Genomic DNA, 11,044 nt, shown 5'->3' on the forward strand with positions numbered 1-11,044 from the left:
AAGAGTGTACTTGGGGAAGGGTGGGCAGGGAGGAAAAGTGCAACAATGAATGAATGGAAATCCAAAGTCTCTATAAACTTTCATTAAAATAAAAAAAAAATTGAGAGCTGCCTTGGGGGGGTTGGGGTATATGCTGGGAAGTTGATTACAGTCCACACAACCTGGCAGGACAAAGTACAGGGTTTCTGAAACTGCCACTTTTACAGGAGCTTGCCACATCTTTCTTCTCTGGAGCAGCTGGTGGGTTCCATCTGCCCAAATTCTTCACATGGATGTGCCTCCATTGAGGTACTAGGGGGCCTGACATCAACATTTTGGAGTGGAAATGCCTTTCAGGATGTCACACAAACGTCAGAACTCGACCTGCAGAGGGTAAAGGGGAGAGTCTCTTTCTTTTTTATCTAGTCCAGAGAACTTGGTCTGGTTTTCACACGGCCGACACTCAGCTGGGCAATTTTTCAGTGAACTGATCACTTGAACTATGCCGCTTAGTCACAGTGACCAGCACACAGGGGGAGTCAAAGGCTGCTGACATGGAGTAGAAGGAATAAACTGGGCTTTGACACAGTACCTGGGCTCAAGGCCCTTCACCGCTAACTCCAGGCGCCTGTGACCTTGGTTATGGTCAATAAAACAAACACTCAGGCTCATTGGCAGGGTACTGGAACCGACTCAAAGCTGACCCTCCTTTGGGTCTCAGGCTGTAAATACCCCAGGCGGAGGTGCCCATCTCAGGGACTGTAGCGCAGCTTCTTGCCACTAGGCCACCAGAGCTCCCTATGAGGTCCCATCTCAGACAGAGCCTCTGTAGACTGGGATTCGCAGCACAACTCTCCTTGAACCAAGCCAGCAGAGAGTTTCACTATTTGGGGAGTCAAACCAGGAGAGTAGTACCTTTCTCCTTTTGGGGAGGATGCACACCGTTATAACTGTAAAGTTGTCTACTTGATATTTCACAGTCTTCTTGTTGTTAGGTTCTGTTGAATCTGACTCAGTGACCCTGTGAACAACACTTCTGTCCTATCCCGTGTATCATCGTCATTATATTTCAGACATACTTAGCCCACTGTCGCGGGCACTGTGTCAAGCCATCGGGTGGAGGGTCTTTCACTGACCCTCCCTTTCCAAGCTTGATGTCCCTCTCCAAGGAACAGCTTCTCTTAACAACATACCCAAAGTAAATGAGGTGAAGCTTTGTCATCTTTGCCTCCAAGGAGCACTCTGGCTGTACGTTCTCCTCTGTTTATTCTCTCGGCAGTCCATGGAGTAGTCAGGACTGTTCTCCAAAACCACAACTCAAATGTGTCACTTCTTCTGTCATCTTTATTCATTGTCTGGCTGTCAGGCGTATAGCGAGTGATTGGAAAGCTCACAGCCCGAATCACACCTTAGTCCTCAAACTGACATCGTTGCTCCTCAGTCATTTGGAGAAGTTCTTGGCTAAAGACTTTCCCTGTTTAATGTGTGCCCTGATCTCCTGTGCGCTGGTACCAAGTGTGTTGAGTATGGATTCAAGTAAGATGAAGCCACTGACAGTTTCAACCTTTTCTCCATCTATCCTATTTTTGCCTATATGTTTAGTGGTGAAAATTTTTGTTTTCTTGATGTTGAGATATAATCATGTTGAAGGCTACAATCTTTTACAGAGAGTATTTCAAGTCCTCCTCATTTTCAGCGAGCCAATTGTGTCATCTGCATAACGCAGGTTGTTGATGGGTCTTCCTCCATTCTTGTCACATTCTTCTTTTCAGAGTCCAGTTTCTTGAATGATTTACTTAGCCCACCGATTGGATAGACATGGAAAGAGGATACAACCTTGAGGCGCCCTTTCCTGATTCCAGACCACGCTGTGTTCCTTTGTTCTGTTCAGACAACAGTCTCTTGGTCTAGGTGTAGGATTCGCATGGGCGCTGTTAGTGTTCTGGGATTCCTACTCTTCGCAATGTCAGCCATAACTAGCAACGTAGTGCTGTAGCTGCCCAACAGACAAGGCCATTGTTACAGAGGCATCAAGCTGAGTTAGACTCCTGGGAACTCTGTGAGACAGAGCAGAAGTCCCACAGGATTTCCAAAGCTGTAAGGGGAGCTCTGGTGGCCTAGTGGCAAGGAGCTGCAACTACAATCTCAGAGGCAAACGGTTCGAATCCACCAGATGCTCTGCCGGGTAAGGAGAGACAATCTCCTCCTGTACCAGTCAGATCTGATTTGACGGTACACGCACACAAAAATAATAAAATAAAATTAAAAAAAACAAAACACCACAAAGCTGCAATCTTACTGGAGCAGAACACCAGGCCTTTCTCTCACGGAGCCACTAATGAGTTTGAACCTTCACTCTTTCACTTAGTAACAGAGCAATCAATTCTTAATGATAACTCAGCTCCCTTACACAGGTGACAGACACCTGATGTTGGACTTGAGATTGGACACCTACTGTGTGCATAGCCAGCTGTGCTGTCTGGCACAGGGGTTCTGTTTGCATCACTTTGGAAGCCTTCTTTTCTCAGGATGATCTGCAATCAAGTCTCTCCTGGATCCCAAAAGGTTAAGAAATCTTCATGTTAAAAAATCTTTTCCTGACTGACATTAGGGTTGAGGGAAGACAGAAAAGGAGGGGATGAATGATGTAGACTGCATTGAAACAGATGAGGGAGAGATCTGTTTAAAAGGGACATATGAATGGGTATTCTTGTCATTACAGAAATCCGGAGTGTAGGCTGCACAGTAGAGTGGACTTGGGGGGAGGGACTGCATAACAATGAAAGAGTTTTTCTTTTTCTTTTCAAGGAGAAGAGTGAATTGGGGGGGAGGAGTGGGCAGGGAGAAAAGTGCAACAATGAATGACTGGAAACCCTAAGTCTCTGTAAACTTTCATTAAAATTAATGAAAAAAAAATTTTCCCCGCCTTCAATGTTAACGCAGAAACCTCATCGAAGGTGTTTTCTTCCCTCAACAGCGTTCTCCTCACAGGTTCAGGCTGCCATTTGGGGGACGGGGTTGGGGGAAAGTTTTATCATTTGCTTTACTGGAAAATGAACACTCCTTAAATAGTATTCTAATGAAGCGAGCAAAGAAAAAAAAATATTAGCAGAGCTGTCTCCAGGGGAGGAGTCTTTGACTATTCAAACCTGGAAGAAGTGAAGGGTTTTATTTGTGGAAATTGGGGCATCTGATGCTATCTACGTAGAGACGTAGGATCCTCCCTCCCGTAACCACCAACACTTCCACGCGCACCAAAATATTTAATAGACTAGAATGCAGAGAATGCATTAATATTTCACAGTATAGGTAACCTGCCAAGTTCAGGGGGAGTCCTTCATGTTGTCCTGTAAATGTACAGAATGATTGTGTCTCTTCTCAATGTGTGCACTGCTCAAAACACATGCAGTTGATTCAAAACCGACTCAGAGCTGACCCCCTAGCAGGTTTTCAGAGGCTGTAAATTACACAAGGGGAGTTTGCTCATCTTTCTCCCTTGGAGCAGTTGGTGGATCTGAACCACTAGCGTCTGGGTTGGCAGCACAACTCCCTATCCACAAGGTCATCAGAGCTCCCTGGTTTTTTTTTTTTGCTAGGTGCCGTCAAGTGGAGTATGATTCATAGTGACCCAATGAACAAAACACCTGAACCCTGTTCTGTCCTGTGCCATCCTCACACTTCCTGACACACAAGAGTCCATTGTGGCGGTCACTGCATCAATCCACCTGGTTAAGGGTCTTCCACTCCTTCACTGACCCTCCACCCTTCCCAACATCATGTCCTTCTCCAAGGAAGACCCTCCTAGCAACACGACCTAAGTATGCGAGGTGAAGCCTCATCATTCTTGTCCCCAAAGACCACTCTGCCTGCATCCTGTCCAAGACATATTTGTTCTTTTGGCCGTCCATGGGATGTTCCAACACCACAGCTCAAAGGCATCAAACAATTCTTCTTCTGTAATCCCAATTCACTGTCCAGCTCTCACATGCATAGCAAGTGATCAGAAATACTATGGCCTGAGTTAGATGCACCACAGTCTTCAAACTGTGATTATTATTCCTCAATAATTTGTAGAGGTCCCTAACTGCAGATTTTCCCAGTGCAATGCTTCTTATTTCCTGACTATTGGTTCTAAGTGTGTCGATTGTAGATCCAAGCAAGATCAAGTTTTTCACAGATTGAATTTCCTCTCCATCCATCATGATGTTGCTTATCGGTCCAGTGGTAAGAATCTTTGTTTTCCTGACATTGAGATGCAATCTATACTGAAGGCTGCATCCCTTGATCTTCTGCAACAAGTATTTCAAGTCCTCCTCACTTTCAGCAAGCAAGGTTGTGTCATCTGCATAATTCAGGTTATTGATGAGTCTTCCTCCAATCCTGATAACACATTCCTCTTCATAGAGTCCAGCTTCTTGAATAATTTGCTTAGCATTCATATTGAATAGCTATGGAGAAAGAACACAACCTTTACACACTCCCTTCTTAATCTTAAACCATGCAGTGTTTCCTTGCTCTGTTCACACAACAGTCTTCTAGTCCAGGTATAGCTTTCACATGAGCACAATTAAGCGTTCTGGGACTCCCATTCCTCTCAATGCCAGCCACAACATGTTATGATCCACACAGTCAAATGCCTTTGGATAGTCAATAAAGCAAGCACAAACATTCTTCTGGGATTCTTTAGCCAGGATCCACCTGACATCAGCAATGATGTCCCTGGTGCCACAGCCTCTTCTAAATCCTGCTTGACCTTCTGGCAGTTCCCTATCTATGTAGTGTTCCAGTAATTTTTGAATGATCTTCAGCAGTATTTTCCTTGCATGTGACATTAATATAGTTTTGATAGTTTCCACATTCAGTTGTACCACCTTTCTTGGGAATGCAAAGATATGGACTTCTTCCAATCCAACGGCCAGAGCTCCCTATTCCTGCACAATTTGATCCATAACTTAATGATAGATGGGCAGACAGCAACACGTTCCAGTTGTGCATTAGCTACTCAAGCTGTATGACCATGCTTCTTAACCTCTCCAGCCTCTGTGCTCTCATCTGTGAAATGGGATTAGAACCCCTACCTGGTAGGACTGTGAAGAGAGGCCTGGAAATCTACTTCTGAAATTCAGTCAGTGAAAACCCTGTGGATCCCAAGAGAATGATCGACATGCGGGAGGTGCAGGACTGGGCAGCGAGTCGTGCTGTGACCTGCGTGAGCCAGGGGTCAATCTATCGAGAGTTTACGCCAACAGTGCATATGGAGGTGACGAGCATGGTGGTGAGCTCTGAGCATGCAAAGATAGCTGTGATGAGTTCACAGACAAGTGGGGGGGGGGGACAAGCAGACACTGGAGGCAAAGACATAGGGACAGGTGTCACAAACCCTCTACCAGCACCAGGTGCTATGGATTCCATCATCTAAACAGCTGGGGACCCATCTCAATCTCCCGGCTCTCATCTCATCCCCGTTCACCTATGTTGCTGCAACCATGAGGGTCTCTGACCCCTTGCCTCTTACCTGGGATCCCCTCTGCACATCACGCCATGATCTGACCCGTTTACAACCTCTAAAGGCACAGCCACTGTGACCATGTCCACGGCTCTGGTTCAGGCCACGACAGCTGGGCCCCTGATGAGCACTTTGACCCGGCATGGAAGCAGGGCCAGCCCACAGCGGCACCCAACCAGTGGTGTGTCTGGGTTTTGCTCTTGTTGTGTTGTGTTGTGGGTTTTTTTCCCCCTTCTTTCTTTCTTTAAGGTTAACTCTCTTTGACAGAGGCTTGATTTTATTTTTTTAATGAAATTTTTATTTTATGTTAGTTTACTTACAAAGTTCATGTGCATTGTTTTTCACAGCAGCTTTTCCCCATTTCCTTTATCCACCCCTCCCTCCACCCATCAAATTGTGCCACTCTGTGCTCAGTCCCTGCCCATGCTCAACCCTCTGCTCCCACCCTCCCCCCCCTTAGATCCTCATACACATTTTCCTAGTTATTGTTCTATTTCTATAATAATGGTCTTATACAATATTTGTCCTTATGGGACTGAGTTAGCTCACTTAGCATAATGCTCTCCAAGTTAGGTAGAAATTTTCAAAATCATTGCCCCAAGCAGTGCTTTCTGAATGACTAAATGGGGCCAGGGGTCTTCATTCTCCAGTGCCACCTTGTGACATCACAATGCAGGTCCCTGCCCAGCAGATGTTCTAATATAGTTGAACCATGATCCCTGGTTTGTTTACCTGGGCTCTAAACTCTTACAAAAAAGGGGTAAACCTCAAAGCCAACAAACCATATAATAGTCAGATGGAACAGCTCCTCACGCTGACAGAGGAGAACTCTGCTTCACGGGGTTGTCAGAAGTTGGTTTGGGGAAAGTCGATCACCTGCTTTCCTCTGGGGAACATCTAGGTGGATTTGAATGGCCTTCTCCAAATTATTTTGAGCAATGATGCACATTTGAGGACTAAGGTGCACCTGATTTAGGCCATGGTCTTTCAATGACTTGCTAGGTCCCTGAGAGCTGGACAATGAATGACAGAAGACTTAATGCCTGTACTGTGGTGTTGGAGAAAAGTACCGAATACCCCCTAGACTGCTAAAGGAACAAATGTATGTCTTGGAGAAGGTGCCCCCAGAGTGCTTGCTGGAGACAAGGATGACAAAGCTTCATCTCACATACTTCGGGCATGTTGCTAGGAGAGGGTATTGCTTGGAGAGGGACATCAGGCTTGGAAAGGTGAAGGGACAGCAAAGGAGAAGACCGTCAATGAAATGGATTGACATGGTGACTGCAGCAGTGGGCTCACGTATGTTAGACATCGTGAGTATGGCCCAGGATAGGACAGGCTTTAGATCAGTGGTTTGAAGGGTCACTATGAGTTGTACTTGACCCAACAGCACCTAACAACAACCACCACCACCTTTCAGTTAGCAGCTGAGTGTGTTAACTCTGAGAACAAGTCTGGGTAGACTTAAGTCTAGAATGGATTTTATATGCCAGTGAGTGTTGTGCCTTTATCTGTGTGAAGACCTTACCATGTTACAGAAGCATGACAACAGGTGGGGTGGATAGGACCCCAAACACCACTAGACAAGGATCGTCAAACGCTGGGCGTATCTGGGAGGGTCTGCTGGGCCCCTTTCCTTTCCCAGAGTCAATCTGAGCTGCCCAGATGCACACCCCCTGCCACTACCATCTGTATTTTTAGCTCTAAGCCGCCAGTCCCCCCAGGAGGGGAAAGTATGAGGGAGGGCTCACTCTTTAGAGTCATTATGTGGGGAGTGGTGGTGGACTTGATGGCTTTGGGTCCAAAGGATCCAACTCTCAGATGTCAGTTGTAAACAATGACCAGGACTCTAGCAGAGTTAGGAAACTTCCAGAAAATCCATTTCTGGGTACTCCCGGGAAGCCAGGCTTTCAAACGGAGCACGCCTTTCCCCAAAGAACATGCAAAAGAAAAAGAGCACTGTTGAGGCCACTGGAGGATGGACAGCAAGTGCCCGTGGGGCCGCCGCCCTCTCTCGGGCCAGAACGCAGCCCTGGAGTCACAGAGGAAGGGAAGCATCTCAGTGCCTGTCTGGTGCCCAGTGGCACTCGCCTGCCCCTTGTGAACCCACAGATGCGCTTTGACTGCTTTCCCAGAAGTGGGGCCCAGGACACTTGGGTCAACTGTCACTTGAATCCCTGCCTCTTACAATGACAATCATTCATTCTCTCATCTGTTCATCCAACACTGTGACCATTCTCTGTGCCAGGCACCGTGCTGAGTGGTGTGGAGAGGGGGGGCTGGGGCACAAGCTTTGTAGCCCTTCATGGGTAATCAGGGGGGACCACCAAGCAAACACATTATAACACAGTGTGGAAACAGCTGGGATGACACGGGTCATGGTGTTACGTGATAGGACTGATATTGTGGGAACTGGACACAAAGGGGCACTGAGTTGGGTGCCAGAGAAGGTTCTCTGGAGTGGGCGTAAGTGAGCAGAAGTAAAACAAGTAAAGGAGACATGGTGTGCTGGGGACAGGGAAGGACATCGCAAACGGGACAGATGAGCAAAGTCCTGGCAGTGACTGTGAGGCAGCTGGGTCCTGCAGCATCGAAGCAGCTGATCAGGACCGAAATAGAAGATCCTGGATGGAGAGGAAGAGAGGGAGAAGGCCGAACAAAATTCAAAATCATAAAAAACAACCAGACTCACTGCTCTGAGAGAAACTGGTGGAGCCTCTGAGCCTTTAGACACGCTTCAAAGCCTCAACTGAACCTACCTCTGGTTAACTTTCAGTCACACAACAGACAGACATGGAGAGAAACCGTATCCTCAGTTCCATCAGCCACCAGAGACCAAAAGGGCAGCCTGTGCCCCAAAACAAAGCTCAGAAGTCCAGAGAGGTGGGAAAGAAGGGTGAGAGGAAACAGGAACCTCACCGAGGAAGCAGGAAGAGTGCTGTTATATTGAACAAACTGCACATAAACTGTTGAATGGGAAACAGATTTGCTCAGAAAATTTTCACTCAGATGACAATTTAAAAATGGAAAAGAGAAAGTAAGTTGAAGGAGGCCTTATGCATGAGGAGGTGGCCAAGGGGCAGGTCACGGAATATTCGATGTGCCACGCAGAGAACCTGGAGGCACGAGGAGCGAGGCCGGGGTGTTCGTTCTGTGACCATTCTAGGACAATCAGGGATGGTCTCACACTCAGTGTAGGGTACACACTGAAAAGCCCCTAAAGTCCTTTCCACTTCAGTGCAGAAAAAAGTTCCTGAGGCGAGAGGTGGCCAGCATGTGCTGAAACTTTGAGTTCAATCGATGCTGAGTGGGGCCCCTCACTCCCAAAGCGCATCATATTATCTGTGCAGCATTTCCCAAAGGAAAAGGCCATCAAGGGACTAGGCCTCTCTGAACAGTGAGAACGACCCTGTGTCCACAGCCAGCAGCATGGGCCTTTCCCACCTCTTTTCCACCTGTGTTAGTGGAGAAGGAAGCTCTTGGTCCTTTGCTCTGGAGCGGGGAAAAATATATATGATACTTGGCTCCACTTCACCCCCAGAATTACAGAGAAGCTGAAATGTAAACGCTAGGAGCAGCCTAGGGGAGGGGACAGCATGAAGGGCTGCCTGGGACTCCCACCAGCTCTATAGGATGAAGACAAATGGACTGCTCCCCATGGTGCCTGAACCTCAGCTGGGGAGAGTGGACTCCACGTGTACTCACAGGAGTGAGATGCACCCAGCGGTGCCCTCACGCCCCTTGAGGCCTGGTTAGACTCCCAGGAGCCCCATGGCACCACAAGTCCCCACTCTAGATTTCGGGAGGAGGAGACCAGGGTGGGCTGCGTACTCATTTTTAATGGCTGGTTTTTCAGAAGTAAATCTCCAGGCCTTTCTTCCAAAGGCCCCTCTCTGTGTGGACTTGACCTTCCAACCTTTGGTGGACTGCTGTGCTCCTGAACGCTTTGTATCCTCCACTAACTACCTTCAAAGCCTCAGACTCTCACTGCTGTAGCTTCCGGTTTGTAGCTGACCCACCAGCAGAATTTGAGAGGCTGTCCATTGTACAGGAGGAGACGGCCCATCTGTCTCTGCCGGAGTCCGATGGCGGAGTCAAACTGTTAGATTCAACGCAACCTTAGCAGTTCAGGGGTTTGGAGGGCGACTCCCTACAGCCTAGGCCGCCACAGCTCCATCCATGCACAGTTCCCTCACAGCGGGTTTCTCCTTTCTGTACCCCCTTTGGCCTTGTTTTTCCTTGTTTATGGGCTCTTCTCCCCTCTGCCACGGCCAACATACAGACTCAGTGCTCTTACTTATTCCTCCTCAAGGATACGGGGTCAGACCGGGCACCCCTGGGCTTCAGAATTACATCTGCCTGAAAACGCCCCTGGGGTGGGGCTGTTGAAACTTTCCTCTCACATACCTTGGACATGTTGTTAGGTGGGGCCAGTCCCTGGGAATGATCTGAAGCTGGGAGACGTTAAGAGTCAGAGAAAGAAACGGATTTCCAAATGACTCCACAACGAAGTGGGGCATGGCCGACATGGCACAGGACGGAGCAGGGTTCAGATCCGTAGCTGTTCATAAGGTTATTAAGAGTGGAAGAAGTCAAGGAGGGGTACCCAAAGTGCTCCGCCCAATTTCTCAGTATTTCAGTCCCAGGAACAGACCAGGCCCAGCCAGGCCCATAGGTTCAAAGGCTCAGGTGACCTGCCCGCTGGGTTTCTCCTGGAATGAGGACATATTCTGGAATGAGCTTTTCTGTGTGGCTCTAGGCGTCCTAGAAAGGGAAGGAGCACAGCTGGGGGTTGGGGCGGAGCGCTGGTAACTCATTCCTGCACCCAGGGCAAATTCCGCTGCTTTCTTCCTGTGCAAAATCAATAAAGAACTATTTGTCAGGCCTGAATCTTGGGCTTTCAAAAAAGATAAGATCCAGGAGTACCAAGAGTTAACGGAAACAGTGTGTGTGTGGGGGGGGGGGGGGGAGTGGTGGGGGGGAGGGAGCCTAAACCAGAGAGTCCCAACTTGGGTTCCAGAAGGGCCACTTGGAGACAGTAGCCAGGGCACCGCGGGGTTTCCCAGGCTGGGCTCAGGCTGTTCCTGGCGCCTCCTCCCCTTCCCCCAACCTGGGGTCACTTTTTTGTAGGGAATCTCCCCTGTTAATGTCCCCAATATCAAAACCCTGGAAAGACCCCTTTTTACCCACAGATCCCCACTTCGGAGGTAGAAGAGAGACTCCCCCAACTCTATTTCCACTTGGACCTACCCCCTAAGTCAGGTTCTCACCGCTCTCCAGGTACCCCCCCCCGGGATCATCATGGGGTGCAGCTTGGGTCCCTCCCTTCATCAGGGCCAGAGGGTCCCCGGGAGAAGCCTGGGCGGGAGAGCGGTCAAGCGCGGGCCCAACAGGGCAGGGCGGAAGGAGACCAGGTCCTGAAGTCGCCGGGCTCGCCCCCGGCTTGCGTCACGCAGCCCACCGCCCCTGAGACATCACAATCTGGGGGCCGAGACCCTGCGACCCAATCACCGCCTTTTTGCAACCAAACAATCCAACCCACAAACACCAGGAGCTGGG

The 11,044-nt window shown here is 48.7% G+C and overlaps 1 protein-coding gene across 1 annotated transcript in view; it reads left to right on the forward strand.

Moving 5' to 3' along the window:
- Nucleotides 1-5,143: 5,143 nt before the first annotated feature.
- The window catches only part of CLMN (calmin (calponin-like, transmembrane)), a 144,427-nt gene continuing 138,526 nt past the window's right edge, over nucleotides 5,144-11,044 (forward strand). The window contains exon 1 of the mRNA XM_006879190.1: nucleotides 5,144-5,254. Within this exon, the coding sequence (XP_006879252.1) occupies nucleotides 5,144-5,254 (111 nt within the window). The remainder of the gene's footprint in view (nucleotides 5,255-11,044) is intronic.

Source organism: Elephantulus edwardii, unplaced genomic scaffold, assembly GCF_000299155.1.
Source record: "Elephantulus edwardii isolate Elephantulus edwardi_28Jun2011 unplaced genomic scaffold, EleEdw1.0 scaffold00002, whole genome shotgun sequence".
Lineage (NCBI taxonomy): Eukaryota > Metazoa > Chordata > Mammalia > Macroscelidea > Macroscelididae > Elephantulus > Elephantulus edwardii.